General features: G+C 48.8%; 1 protein-coding gene across 2 annotated transcripts in view; it reads left to right on the top strand.

The window, feature by feature from the left end:
- Positions 1–1,660: 1,660 nt before the first annotated feature.
- Positions 1,661–13,163, top strand: part of N4BP1 (NEDD4 binding protein 1) — a 28,831-nt gene continuing 17,328 nt past the window's right edge. The window contains exons 1-2 of one of the 2 annotated variants that reach the window (XM_053271432.1): positions 1,661–2,139; positions 9,845–11,565. In XM_053271432.1, the coding sequence (XP_053127407.1) occupies positions 1,840–2,139; positions 9,845–11,565 (2,021 nt within the window). In that variant the 5' untranslated portion in view covers positions 1,661–1,839. The remainder of the gene's footprint in view (positions 2,140–9,844; positions 11,566–13,163) is intronic. The other variant, XM_053271431.1, reaches the window with a different exon arrangement.

Here is a 13,163-nt window from a genome sequence, read left to right as displayed (position 1 = left end):
TGAATCTGCAAGCTGGGGAAAGTCGCATTTTCTTCACGCCAGGCAGCTGTTAAAAGCACAAGAGCTCTGCAAAAAAAAAAAAATGTTGGCAACCGTGTTTCAAGGAAGAAAGTCTAGACTGGTGTGGGAGGGGCTAGTATCTATCTCTTTTTACATTTTCAAATGTCGGTGGATATGTGCTAAAAGCCATCAGTACGCAAAAGGAAAACATGATGTTTTAAAACGTTTCTTTGATAATCTGGTAACTAATTTTATCTGCCCAAATGACTTTAACAGTACTGCCCCGAACTTTAACAGTAAGAACCAGATCCCGCAACAGATGTTCAGAGTGTTATGGTCTCTGACTAAGCATCGTTGCTTTGTAAATAAAAGTGTTTATTTTGCTGCTGAAAAAGTTGCACTACATCCATGAGAACAGTTGGTGGCACCAGTAACCTCAAGATGCCAGTCAAGGAAGAGTGCAGTTAGAGGAAAGAGGTGGAGAACGATGGAGTGTACAGCAAGTGAGAATTAAATGCAATTCGTGCATTGGCATCTGAGTAATCAATACACGTTCAGAGAGAAGGGAGCTGTGACAAACAAGACAACATATTGCATATAATTCAGCAATGCCCAGTTACTAGGGGCACGGCCTGTTTTCTGGTATTTCAAACATTTAACATAACGCAAGCACTGGTAACATCCAGACTGGATACTGCAATGCACTCTGCGTGGGGCTGCCCTTGAAGACGGTTCAGAAGCTTCAGTTGGCTGCAAGGATGTTTGTGGGTGCTTGTCGCTCCCTGAGGGTTACAACGATCCTGTGGCGGCTTCACTGGTTGCCAGTTTGCTTCTGGGCCGGCCCGGCTCAAAGTGCTGGTCTTGAGCTTTAAAGCCCTACACAGCTTGGGGCCGGGGTATCTGTTGGGCCACATTCGCCCATATGAATCTGCCAGGGCTCTTTGCTTATTTATTTTTATTTTTTTACATTTTATATCCCGCTCTTCCTCCAAGGAGCCCAGAACGGTGTTTTTAACGCTGCTCTTAAATGATTTTAAGGTTAATGTTTAAATGAGTTTGTTTAATTGATTTAGTTTTGATTTTAACTGTCCAATTGATTTTAATTGTTTTTATTTGTTGTAAACCGCCCTGAGCCATTTTTGGAGGAGCGGTATATAAATCAAATAAGAAGGCTCAATTTCCGCCCCCACCACCGCCCCCAAAGCACGTTTCCGCTGCGGCATAAAAGCTGAATGAGTGGGAGATCGCACGCCCTTTGGCCTTTGCTGCTACATTTTGTTGCATTGAGGACACACAAACAAACACGAAAGCGGCCCAAAAACACTCAGATCGTACATTGGTGCCCATCGGAAGCCCTTCCTATGAAGGGCTTCCACCGGGGCAACTTTGCTGCGAACCCATTCTAAGGTTTGGGGTTTGTTTTTTAGTTCCGACCAACTAAAAACAACGACAAGGCGCTTGGAGTCCCCACTCTCTAATGGAAACAAAAACAGCCCCACCACACGTCGAGCCATCCTATCCGGGCGAGCGGGGGCGCGGCGCGGCGCAAAGGCTTCGAGGGCAACCCGGGAGGGCCTCCTGGAGCCGAGGCGGCGGTCACTCTGGCCTCGCTCGTAGCTCTCTCGGTGTGTCGCGCCGGCGCCTCATGGTGACGTCGGCGTTGCATAGCGATGCGGCGGCCTGGGCGCTTCCGGGGTGGGAGGGGAAGGCGGGGGGAGTTTCCCCGGAGGAGGTTGTCGCCCTGACTCCCGTCAGGCCCGGAGCGATGGGAAGCGGCGGTTGGCGCTGCTGCTCCTGCCGCTGCTCCCGCCGCCGCCCGGTGGGCCCCGCGCCGCTCTAATGGCGGCCTCCACCACCAATAATAACAATCATAACCCCGCCGCCGCCGCCGCCGCCGCCTTTGCCTCCTCCTCGCCGCCGGTGCTGGACGAATTCACGGCGCCGGCCGAGAAAAGCGGCTTCCTGGAGCGGAGCCGCGGCCGCGTCGAGCGCCTCTTTCGGGTGCGCCTGGCCGTCCTGGGGGCGCTCAACAGCGGCGGCGGCGGCTGGGCCCCCCTGGAGGCCGGCTCCCCCCAGCCCGCCGGGCGCAGGATCTGGCTCAGCCTCCTTGGGGAGCCCCAGGGCGTGCGCAGCGCCAAGGTAAGCGGGGTGTGGGGGGGGGGTGTCTGGGGCTGCCGGGGCGGGGCACGACTAGCTGGGCTCGAGGGGACCCGTTGGGGCTTAGGCTTGGGGAGCCTCCTTGGCTGGCAACCCGGGCAAAGGGCGCCGAGTCGGGGCCTTGGTCCGCCTAGCTCGGTAGTGACGACCCAGACTGGCAGCGGCTTCCCCCAAGGGGGCAGGCTGGAGTCCCTCTCAGCCCTATCTTGGAGATGCTGCCAGGGAGGGAACGTGGAGCCTTCTGCCTTGGTTCCTGCCCGAGGACCATAGGAATACATTGAATTTCCAAATGGCCCTCAGCCGTTCAGAAGTTCAATGCATTCCCTGGCCATTTGGAAGGGGAAACACTGGAAGCTGCCAGATCCCGAGTCAGACCACAGGCCCACCTCGCTCATTATCGTCTACCCAGACTGGCAGCAGCTTCTCCAAGATTGCAGGCAGCAGTCTCTCCCAGCCTTATTTGCGGATGCTGCTCGAGATTGAACCTGGGACCTTCTCCTCACATCCTCCCTGTTTACTTTTAAATGAAAGTTGGAGACTTTTTTTTAAATTCCAGCAGGCCTTCCCCTAACTCTGTACATTTCTCTGTGACTGCCCTGTTTTAGTGAGTTTTTGTCTTATCCTGCATTCCCAATGGTTTGCCGCAAGGGTTAGCCATAAGAATCTGGCTTCTACTGAGTCAGACCCTTGATCTACCTTATTGTATTGTCTGCACAGACTGGCAGTGGCTTCTCCAAGGTTGCAGGCAGGAGTCTCTCTTGGCTCTGTCCTGGAGATGCCAGGGAGGGAACTTGGGACCTTCTGCATGCAATTAAGCTTGCAATTGCTCTTCCACTGACCAGCCTCATCCCCTAAGGGGAATATCTTACATAATATCTCACATGTCTTCCATTAAAATGTGACCCAGGGTGGACCCTGCTGAGCAAAGGAGGCAATTCATGCTTGCTACCATAAGCCACCTAATGGCGCAGTGGGGAAATGACTTGCCTAGGGAGCGAAAGGTTGCTAGTTTGAATCCCTGCTGGTATGTTTCCAAGACTATGGGAAACACCTACAACAGGCAACAGTTATCAGGCAGCAGTTCAAAATATATATTTCACCTATATCAGGCAGCAGTCTCTTATGTTGTTATGTAGCAGCAGTATAGGAAGGTGATGAAAGGCATCATCTCACATGACGCAGGAGGATGCAGTGGTAAACCCCTCTTGTATTCTACCAAAGAAAACCACATGGCTCTGTGGTCGCCAGGAGTCGACACCAACTTGACAGCACAACTTTACTTTTACCATAAGACCAGCTCTCCTCCTAAGAGCTCTTACCTTCATCCCCTGCTAACTGAGGAAAGAGATGCCGTTTAAAGTGGCGATTCTCCTATATTTAGCAGGAGGAGAGCAATTGGCCTTATCCAGCCCCAGCACACCATCCCTCCGGTGATTGTTGCGGATGTCTACCTTCTTTTTCTTTTTAGATTGTGAACCCTTTCGGGAGAGGCAGGGAACCATCTTGTTTGTGTGTGTGTGTTAACCACTTTGAGAATTATTGTTGGAAAGGGGTATATAAGTATAGCGGTAGTAAAAGCATACGATGCAGCTGCTTTGCTGGAGCAACAAATAATTTAAAACAAGCAGTTTCTTGGGAGACTTGTTAAAAACCAGTCTTGATGTATTATTGAAATCTTGTTTTCCTAAGAACTACTCAAACATTGACATTTGCTTGCATGTTTCAATGTTATGTAATAGGCATTTAAAACTATTTCAACTAGATGATATAGGTGTGTGTGTAAGATATGTGACTGAATAAATGTTGCGACAGCAAATGCTTTTCTATTGACAAATTTAAAATTAAACTATGTGAAATCATGTATAGCAAGCAACATTACTTTCCAAGAAGCTTATTTGTCATTATTTAAGCAGTTAACAACTTGCTACGTGCAATATGAAGAATAAAACAGTCAGATCCCTGCCTACATTCAGCTTAGTTGTCTTCAACCTTTTCTGATCAGAGTCTCAAATGTAATTCCAATCTACAGCATGGAATTAACTTTATCAAAGAACAAGTACAAAAAGAATGCTAGTGTATGTCAGTATTTCCTCTTCCATCTGTGTTACTGCTGTCTCGCCACTAATGGAGATGGTTCTGGGGTAAACTATAGGCCTGTTCCTAGACGGGTTGTTTGAGTAATTAATACACATTTGTTTAGAGCCTTGTTTTTTGCCTTTCTTTTCTTCCTCGTCTTCCACCGGAGCATTTGGCAGCATGGTCCCAGATAATCTGGACATTTGGGTGTTGCCATTGCCTGTACTTTGGAACTCCCTGCCCCTTGATCTTAGGCTCGCCCCCTCCCTGTTTAATTTTAAATGAAAGTTGGAGACTTTTTTTTTAATTCCGGCAGGCCTTCCCCTAACTCTATACATTTTTCTGTGACTGCCCTGTTTTGATGGTCTTATCCTGCATTCTATGATTTTAGAGTTTCTTGATTTGATTTTAGAGTTTCAAAAAATCAAGTTTCTTGTGATTTTTTGTGGGGGGGGGGTTATTTTGAATGACTTCTCTTGTAAGCTGCCATGAATTCATATATGAAGAATGGTGGCATGTACATCTTTTAAGTTAATGAAGACTGTAATGAACACTTAGAGGAAATCTGCCAAGCCTCCTTCATTGGGGTCTTGGAAAACTCCTTTTCTCTCTCTCCTCCTGAGAGTTAGAGTTGACCTCTGCTAGATCAATATTATCAGCATATGCTAGTCAGTTTCTCAGCTGTTTCTTTGCTGAGTACTCAAGGTGTTGTCATTTCTGGATGCATGTATGTACTCTCCCATTACACAAACATTTGAATAGGGTGAATTAAAGCAGCAGGAAGAGATTTCTGGCCAATGCAAGGGAAACCTGAGTCAGTGACAGGCCTATCCCAGCACGTGCCTGGGTTGCCACTTGCACAGAAATGGGCATCTGAGGTTTATGGGTTGAGGGAGGACAATGGAAGTCAGAGCATCTGCTTTGCATGCAGAAGGTCTCAGGTTCAGTCTCTGGCATTTCCAGGCCAGGCTCCGAAATACTGCACTCATCTGAAACTCTGAAGAGCTGCTGCCAGCCAGTGCAGACCTGAGCTAGATGGCCCATAGTCTGACTCCGTATAAGGCAGCTTTACAACCTGTAAGGGAGAGCGACATGATGCCTCAGCTATGCATCCCTTAACTGACGTTGCATAGTCGTCGTCGCATATGTATCTTGAAACCTCCTTGATGGGCAGCTGCTGGTTTAATGTGATCAGTGGGTCAGGGCATGCCAGTTTGTTGTGGGAACCTTACTAGTAGTATCCTTTGGGTCACAGAAATGATAGGAACATTGAGAACTGCCTCATACCGAGTCAGGCCACTGGCCCCTGCTAACTGAGCAAAGCGGCACCTTTAAAAAGTGGTGCTTCTCTTTACTGAGCAGAGGGAGAGCAACGGTGTTCCCTCGAAGGCGTGCACAAGTGCACATGCTCACACTTTTTGGGATAGCTGCTCAGTTAATTTTAGATCCCGCTCAAGTTTAATCAGGAAGGCTCCATTCTGAATATATGTGTGCGCACACTGCCTTGATACTGCCACCCAGCATAAAATTCATTCTGCACCTAGATGGGAAAAAAAAATTAGAGAGAATACTAGGGAGCAGCTGACCCTATCCAGCCCCAGCACAGCTGGATTCTTGCTGGGGCTATCTTACGCCTGTCTCAGCCCTACCTGGAGATGCCGCCAGGGATTGAACCTCGACGTCTGCATGCAAAGCAGGTGCTGTGTGACTGAACCACTGCCACTGAGCCTTGATGTTTAATGTGAGATCCCCGGCTGAAATAAGCAGCTAGAACACGAGAAGGGGCAGGCCAGACCACCAATCAATCCCATCGGCTGCGTTCTATGCAGCACATCATTACATTCTGATTCCGCTCCTCTCCAACCCTTGCATGCCGCTGCGTCTCTGCTTCACCACACATCAAGCGTGAGAGGCTCATCCTGTTCTTGAAAACAGCAGCAACTTATACAGCGTCGGCAAAAGGGCTGACTGGAGCCCCAGGAAAGCGATGGCCATCGCTCAGTGGTAGAGCATCTGCTTGGCCCGCAGAAGCTCCCAGCTTAACAAGAACCCCCGGCAGCGCCAGGCAGAGCTGGGAAAGACTCCTGCCTGAAATCTCGGAGGGCTGCTGCCAGCCAGTCTGTCCAGATCATACTGAGCTACGTGGATTGATGAGCTGACTCTGCATTGGGCAGCTTCCTTAAGGGTGCCTCCAAAGCTCATGCAGACACAGACCTCTTTTGGGCTAGACCCTCTCTCGGGCGTAGGAATCGGCGTGGGTGGCAGTTAATGTTTGGAAGCATGTGACCTTCGTTTTACTATTGTTTTGTTGCTTAACTGCTTTTATTACTAGGCAATCTTCCATGTTACTTTTTAGGGGTAAAGCCAAGATGTTGCAATTAGTATTGCCTCAGCAGCTGGTGTTCAAAGGCCGTCTCTCAGGCTTTGAAACTTGTGGTAGGGCTATCTCTGTGAGAAATGCAGCTCCCTGGGATATCTTTTCTTTCTCATGTTTTCTGGGACACACTCCTGTGCTTTCCTTCTCTTTATTTTATTTTTGGAATCTCTCTCTCTCTCTCTTTCTCATATGTGGGGGTCAGCTGCGGGGTGGGGGCGCTTTGGGCCAAATTTGGCCCCTCAGGGCAGTGAAACATAGGAAACCCTTATACCCAGTGAAGCCCTTGGTCCATCTAGCTCAGTGTTGTCTACACAGACCAGCAGTGGCTTCTCCAAGGTTTTTCAGGCAGGAGTCTTTCCCAGCCCAACCTGGAGATGCTGCCAAGGATTCAACCCGGGACCTTCTGCATCCAAAGCAGATGCTCTTCCACTGAGCTAACCTAGCAGGGGTGAGGAGAAAATAGCATCTGTGGCAAGAGAGCTTGCTAGTTCAGGAGTAGAAGGAAACAGGTTGTTTCCCCAGCTTCTCCCTCACATTTTTGCCTTCTGTGTGCAGGGAGTCTTCTGTATGGAGAGCATCCAGGCATAATCTCCCCGTCCTTGTGCACCGCAGCCTGAAGTGATAGGTCCCAGACACATGCATAGCACCGCAGTGTTCTGGTTGGCTTAAAGCTGTAATAAAATTGATTCTGAATTCTGAACCTCAGTGAGATCTAGGCCCTGATCATCATCAGCAGCTGAGTGAGTGCTGTTAGAGTTTGCATGTTAGGAGAAGGTCTAGTTCCTGACTGGAAATGCCCCTGGCAAACCACCCTTCTCATTTCTTGGTAAATTGGTGGCTCCAGCAGGCTTCAAAAGAGGAAAGGCTGTCTTGAAGAGAAAGCAGACGTCCATTCAGATGGGCTGTCAGTGGTTTTCCAAGTGTTGCTAGGGACCTCCCAAAGCTTCTCGGGGGTTCCACAATGAGAACTCTGTGGCTTCAAGTTTATAACCCGCTTGTACTGGCGTGTAGTGGCTGTTGAGCTTGAGCTTGGGAAACCTGAGTTTAAATCCCCGCCGAGTAGTGAGGACTGGCCCAACCTCCCTCCCAGTTCTGAGGGTGAAAGTGACGCAAGTGGGCTGTGCATGCCACCTTCAACTCTTTAGAGAAAGGGCAGGACAGAATGTCAAAATATCATGAGATTTCTTTTTGTTTTGTTCCTATTACTTGCTCTGTGTGTATTCAGGGTTTGGCAGATGCCCCAGACTCCTCTGTGGTATCCTTTGGTTCCTCAGCAGACCAACTGGTGTAAAAAAGGGTTATTTGACTGTAGGGAAACCTCTGTCTTTGTTTTCAGGTCGTGATGAACTTAAGATGTACAGTGGGTGCTTGTGGATTTTACTTTCTGATAACAGCCTTATGAGTCTGACTCCACATTCTGAATTCCTGTTTCAACACACACAGTCTTTGTGTAACAACTTAAAAATAAAGTCTTGCTAGATGGTGTTCCTGTTTCCTCACCAGCGTTGGAAGTGACACACGCAACTGGCCTGGGATAGCTTTGGCCAAGGAGCATCCCTGCTGGAAGAGGTGATATGCAGCCATTTAATGGGGTCTCCTGGAACCCCGTAGACTTTTGGGACCCCTCCTTGCAGACCTGTTGCACATCAGTGAAGGATCCTCTTCCCATGCTAAGTCCATTCACCCTTAAGTAGCCTGTTCTCACTGGCCGAAAAGCCAAGGGAATGTTTGTGTTTTTACACTAGCAAATGCAGCTATAAAATGTTTTATCAGCTGTTCAAAAGGAAAAGTTATATCCCACCCCCACCCCCCACCTCGCATGATCTAAGTTCTAGTGATCTGGAAGACAAGGCTGAAATCTAAAGAGTAACAAATTTAGCTGTTCACACTGACGGACTTTAAATGGCGTCCCCAAAATATCCTAAATAAGGGACAGCGGTTCATCAGGGACTGGTGACAGGTATGAAGGAATTGGGGCTATACCTGGAGTGCTGCCGCCAGTTGGTGTGGACTATAGGGAGATGGACCCACTGTCTGACTATACTTGAGAGTCTCTCCTTGTAATTTGTGAAGTTCACTGCAATAAGGTGTGATGGCTGCTAGCTACGAGCTTAGATGTCCGCCTCGAGAGGCTACTAGTCACAGCTATTTGCCAGCTCTGCAGCAGCAGGATATTCCTTCATCTGTGGGAAATGGGACACTGGATAGGCCTTTGGCCTAGTCTAGTAGGGCTGCTTTAATGCTCCCTGGAACTATTTGTGCCTTGAATTGACCACTGGCTCTGACCAGGCACCTGCAGGTCCACTTGGCGGCTTGTCCCTGCGAGTGCCCCCAGCCCTCTGGCTCTAGCAGGACACCCAGCACCACGCAGATCTCCACCAGAAGTCTCGCTTCCACTGCTAGTTTGAGGAAGGTCAGAACCAGCAGGAATCCTTTCTGACCAGGAGGCTCCGGCTGTTTCTCCCCATCTCCACACCCCAGTGCAAATGTCAGAAGATCCACCTCTCTCCTAAGCAGTGTTCTCTCTGTTTTTTTTTCCATCTGTGTGCGGAATGAGTTTTGTTCTGAGCGGCAATATCAAGGCAGTGTGTGCATGCACGTGCATTCAGAGTAGGGCCTTCCTGATTCAACCTGAGCGGGATCTAAAATTAACTGAGCAGACATCAGATAACTTGTGAGCGGGTGCATGCCTTAGAGGGAACACTGCTCCTAAGATGTGTGCTGGGAAAGGATCTGAGGGGATTGGTGGCGACCACAGATCAAGCCTAAATTTGTGGATCCCCAGCAATGACCCACCCATGAAAGACCAATGTCTTCAGTGACCTGGAATCATATTGACAGGTTTGCCTTAGGTGTAGTACTTCTTATGGATGGAGGTAGAAAGGTATTGTGTCTAGGTTCCCAACCCGTGTTCCCTGTAACAGGGATTACCAGATGTTGTTGACGACAACTCCCAGAAGCCCCAGCTGCAATGGCTTTTGCTTGGGGATTATGGGAGTTGTAGTCAACAATATCTGGGAAACCCTGTTAGAGGGATCACTGTTCCCAACCCTGAGTCCCTTGATGCTGTTGGACTACAACTCCCATCGTCCCCAGCCACAGGGCCATTGCAGCTGGGGATAATGGGAGTTGTAGTCCAAAAACATCTGGGGGCCCAAAGCTGAGAATCCCTGGTCTAGGCGTTTGAACTGTAAAAATGCTGGCTGCCCTAACTTCTCTTTCCTTTTGTTGCAGGAGTATATTAAAGGACTCTGTGAACCTGAATTAGAAGAGAGGGAACATTATCCCAAAGACATGCACTGCATATTTGTAGGTGCTCAGGGACTCTTCTTGAACTGCCTCATCCAAGGGACCTCTGCTGACATCACTGTTGTGGAAATGGGGGTGCTGAATATCAAGGGTGGTGCTGAGCCCGTCGTCATGGCCAGAAGCCACATCCAGCAGTTCATTAGCCTTTTCAAAAACAACACAAACCTGCTAAATGGCAGGGAGTCGAAAGTGAAGAAGCAGTTCAAGTATCTTGTTGAGGCCCATGCGGATAAGTACACGATGGACTTGTTGATCTTGCCCAGCTCCCTGAAGAGCGAACTGCTCAGCCTTGCGCTGAACGAGAGCTGCAGAGCAGAGGACGTTATAGATCTGACCACCTGTGATGAGATGCCGGAACTTCTTCCACATGAAATACAGAAGCGATTTGCCATCAACAGTGACTGTAAAGCAGGCCAGGAGGAAGCCAGGAACAACGCAGGTACCCCGGTCTCGGAGTTAACCAAGCAAATGGACACGGTCTTCCCCGATACCCCAGAAAGGCATTTTGTACCTATAAACGGTCTGAGTTCACTGGAGATGCCTGCATTTAAAGAGAGGCAGTCATGTAAAAGGAGATCATCGGATGCGGAGGAGAGGCTCCCCAAGAAACAGTTTTCTTTGGAAAACAATCAGGAGAGCAGACGGACAAGTTGTAATGCACCTGGCGTTGCGGCGTTGACCAATCTGGTCGCGGATTCGGGTGGCAGGTCAGACGAGCCAAGCTCGTGCACTAAAGAAAGCGAGGAGATCAGCGAGGAGATGGAATACAAGATTTTGGTGAACTTCTTCAAAAGCATGGGCTACTCGCAACACATTGTAGAGAAGGTGATTGGAGGCCTGGGGCAGTCAGTTGAGCCCTTACTGCTTCTGGAAGAAATTGAAAGAGAAAGTAAGAAGGGCCTCAGAGAGGAAGGCCAGATTGTCGGAACCCAGGCAGTGAAAGATAAAGGCAGCTCCAGCAACAAAGGTCCCCATGGCCTGGATCATAAACTGGAGTCACCGAAGAACACAAAACAAAATGTAGCTTTTCTTCCACAAACGCAGCGTAAGGTGGAAGAAAAGTCAAACATGTCGAACAGTCAAAACACAACTGCTTGTGGCAAGAATTTGCCGCATAAAGACTGCAGCAAAGTCCGCTCAAGTTATTTTTCAGAGCAGTGCTGTAATTCCCAGACAAGTGATGTTGAAAGTGATGGTCGCTTGCATGCATGTGACACTGCACAGGGGGCAGCTCAAGACAGGAAACCCAAAGATCCCAGGTTGGTAGCAAGAGGGGGCTTGGAGGCTCCATGGCCACAGATCCCGAAAGAAACCGTGGCTCTTCAAACGTGTGCCGAGCAGGCCACAAAGCACGGCCCACAGGGACGCGGCAACCCCTTGCAGTTCGGAGCTAGGCAAGCTCCTCCTCACCAACCTGATCTCTCTGAACACCAGCTCCCGGACCCCATCCTCCCCCCACAACTTAATGGCCCTTATCCAGAAAGGAGACCCGGGGGGTTGTACAACCGTCAAGCTGATCCTTCTGTCACTGGGGTGCAGAGGTTTCTGGAGTCTTTGAAAATGCCATACAAGCTGGAATTGAAGAATGAGCCGGGGAGAGCACACCTGAAGTACATTGTCATAGACGGCAGCAACGTTGCAATTTCGTGAGTATGGATGGTTTTTATAGATTTCTAGAGCATTTTGGCATGAAACTCAGTGGCGGGGGGGAGGGGGGATTACTGAAAGCCTGTGCATTTGAAGTTGTGGGTGGTGGGTATTTTGTCAGGACCAGCGTAGCTTTTCTTGGTGAGCTGTATGAAACTTAGATCACTCTCTGTATTCCTCCTCGCTCTGAGATGGCAGGCCCTTTTTGAACATGCTACAGTGATGAGTAATTTCCCGAGATCAGATGAAAACAAGAAGCTTGCATAATTGCCTGTGTCAGATGAATAAGAGAGCCTGTGTTCCTCTACCCAAAACTGCACGAAGAGCGGCCAGGCTTTAGCTTGGAAACCCCGTGCAATGCTCCACGTGGGCTTCCTGAAGGGTGTGAGAAATGGCTTAGAGGCGTAATGGGCAGGCCTTCACAGTCTGCACGTGTCGGGGCATAGTATGCCCTTGGGTTTGGTTTCAACCCTTGAGGAATACATCTGTGATCACTGCAGTTGCCGCCAATAAGGTGATTCCTGTTGTGATGCTCTGTGTTTGCACTGCACACCCTGTTCAGCTTCCTCGCCCTCTTTTGCCACTTGACAATGAATGTGGTGCATCTTTTAAGATTGGAGGAAAGATACACAGGTTCAACTCTTTCCATACTTATAATAGCAGTTTAGTATTTTTGTATGTTAACTAACTAACTAAGCAACTAACTAACCCCTGCTAACTAAGCAGAGAGGCATCTTTCAAAATGATGATTCTCTTTATATTTAGCAGGGGGAGAGCAACTGGCCCTATCCAACCCCAGCACAGCATCCCTCCAGTGGCTGTTGCTGGTGTCTAAATTATGTTTCTTTGTAGATTGTGGGCCCTTTGGGGACAGGGGGCCACCTTCTTGATGTATTATTTATTTTTCTATGTAAACCACTCTGAGAACTTTGGTTGACAAGCAGTATATAAATATTGTAGTAGTAGTAGTAGTAGTAGTAGTAGTATGTTCAAAGTCTTCTAAATGCATAATCTCTGTAATCCTTCTGACAACCCTGTAAGGATGAACATTGCCAAGAGTGGCTTGCCTGAGCCTACCTAGCAAGTTCATAGTTGAGGCTTGATTTGCACCAGGGACTTCCCAAACAAAGAGTCTGCACTCTCTTCCAACTTTTTTTCAGTTCTGTCCCATCTACTGAATGATACCTGTTTGTATCTCTGAAGCTCTGAGTAACCTCTGGAAAGTAACTATCTCTTGACCAAACCTACCTCACTTGGAGTGTCTTAACCTAAGGATAGCCCTGCAGGATCAGGCCCAAGGTCCATTTAGTCCAGCATCCTGTTTCACACAGTGGCCCACCAGATGCCTCTGCAGAGCCTACAGGCAGGAGTTGAGGGCATGCCCTCTCTCCTGCTGTTACTCCCCTGCAACTGGTACTCAGAGGCATCCTGCCTTTGAGGCTGGAGGTGGCCTTTAGCCCTCCAACTAGTAGCTGTTGATAGATCTCTCCTCCATGAAGTTATCCAAACCCCTCTTAAAGCCATCCAGGTTGTTGGCTGTCACCACATCTTGTGGCAGAGAATTCCACAAGTTGATGATGCTTTGTGTGAAAAAGTA

This window comes from Hemicordylus capensis, chromosome 9 (assembly GCF_027244095.1).
Source record: "Hemicordylus capensis ecotype Gifberg chromosome 9, rHemCap1.1.pri, whole genome shotgun sequence".
In the NCBI taxonomy this organism is placed as follows: domain Eukaryota; kingdom Metazoa; phylum Chordata; class Lepidosauria; order Squamata; family Cordylidae; genus Hemicordylus; species Hemicordylus capensis.
The sequence above is the reverse complement of the archived record's forward strand: the minus strand, read 5'-3'. Positions and strand labels throughout refer to the sequence as shown.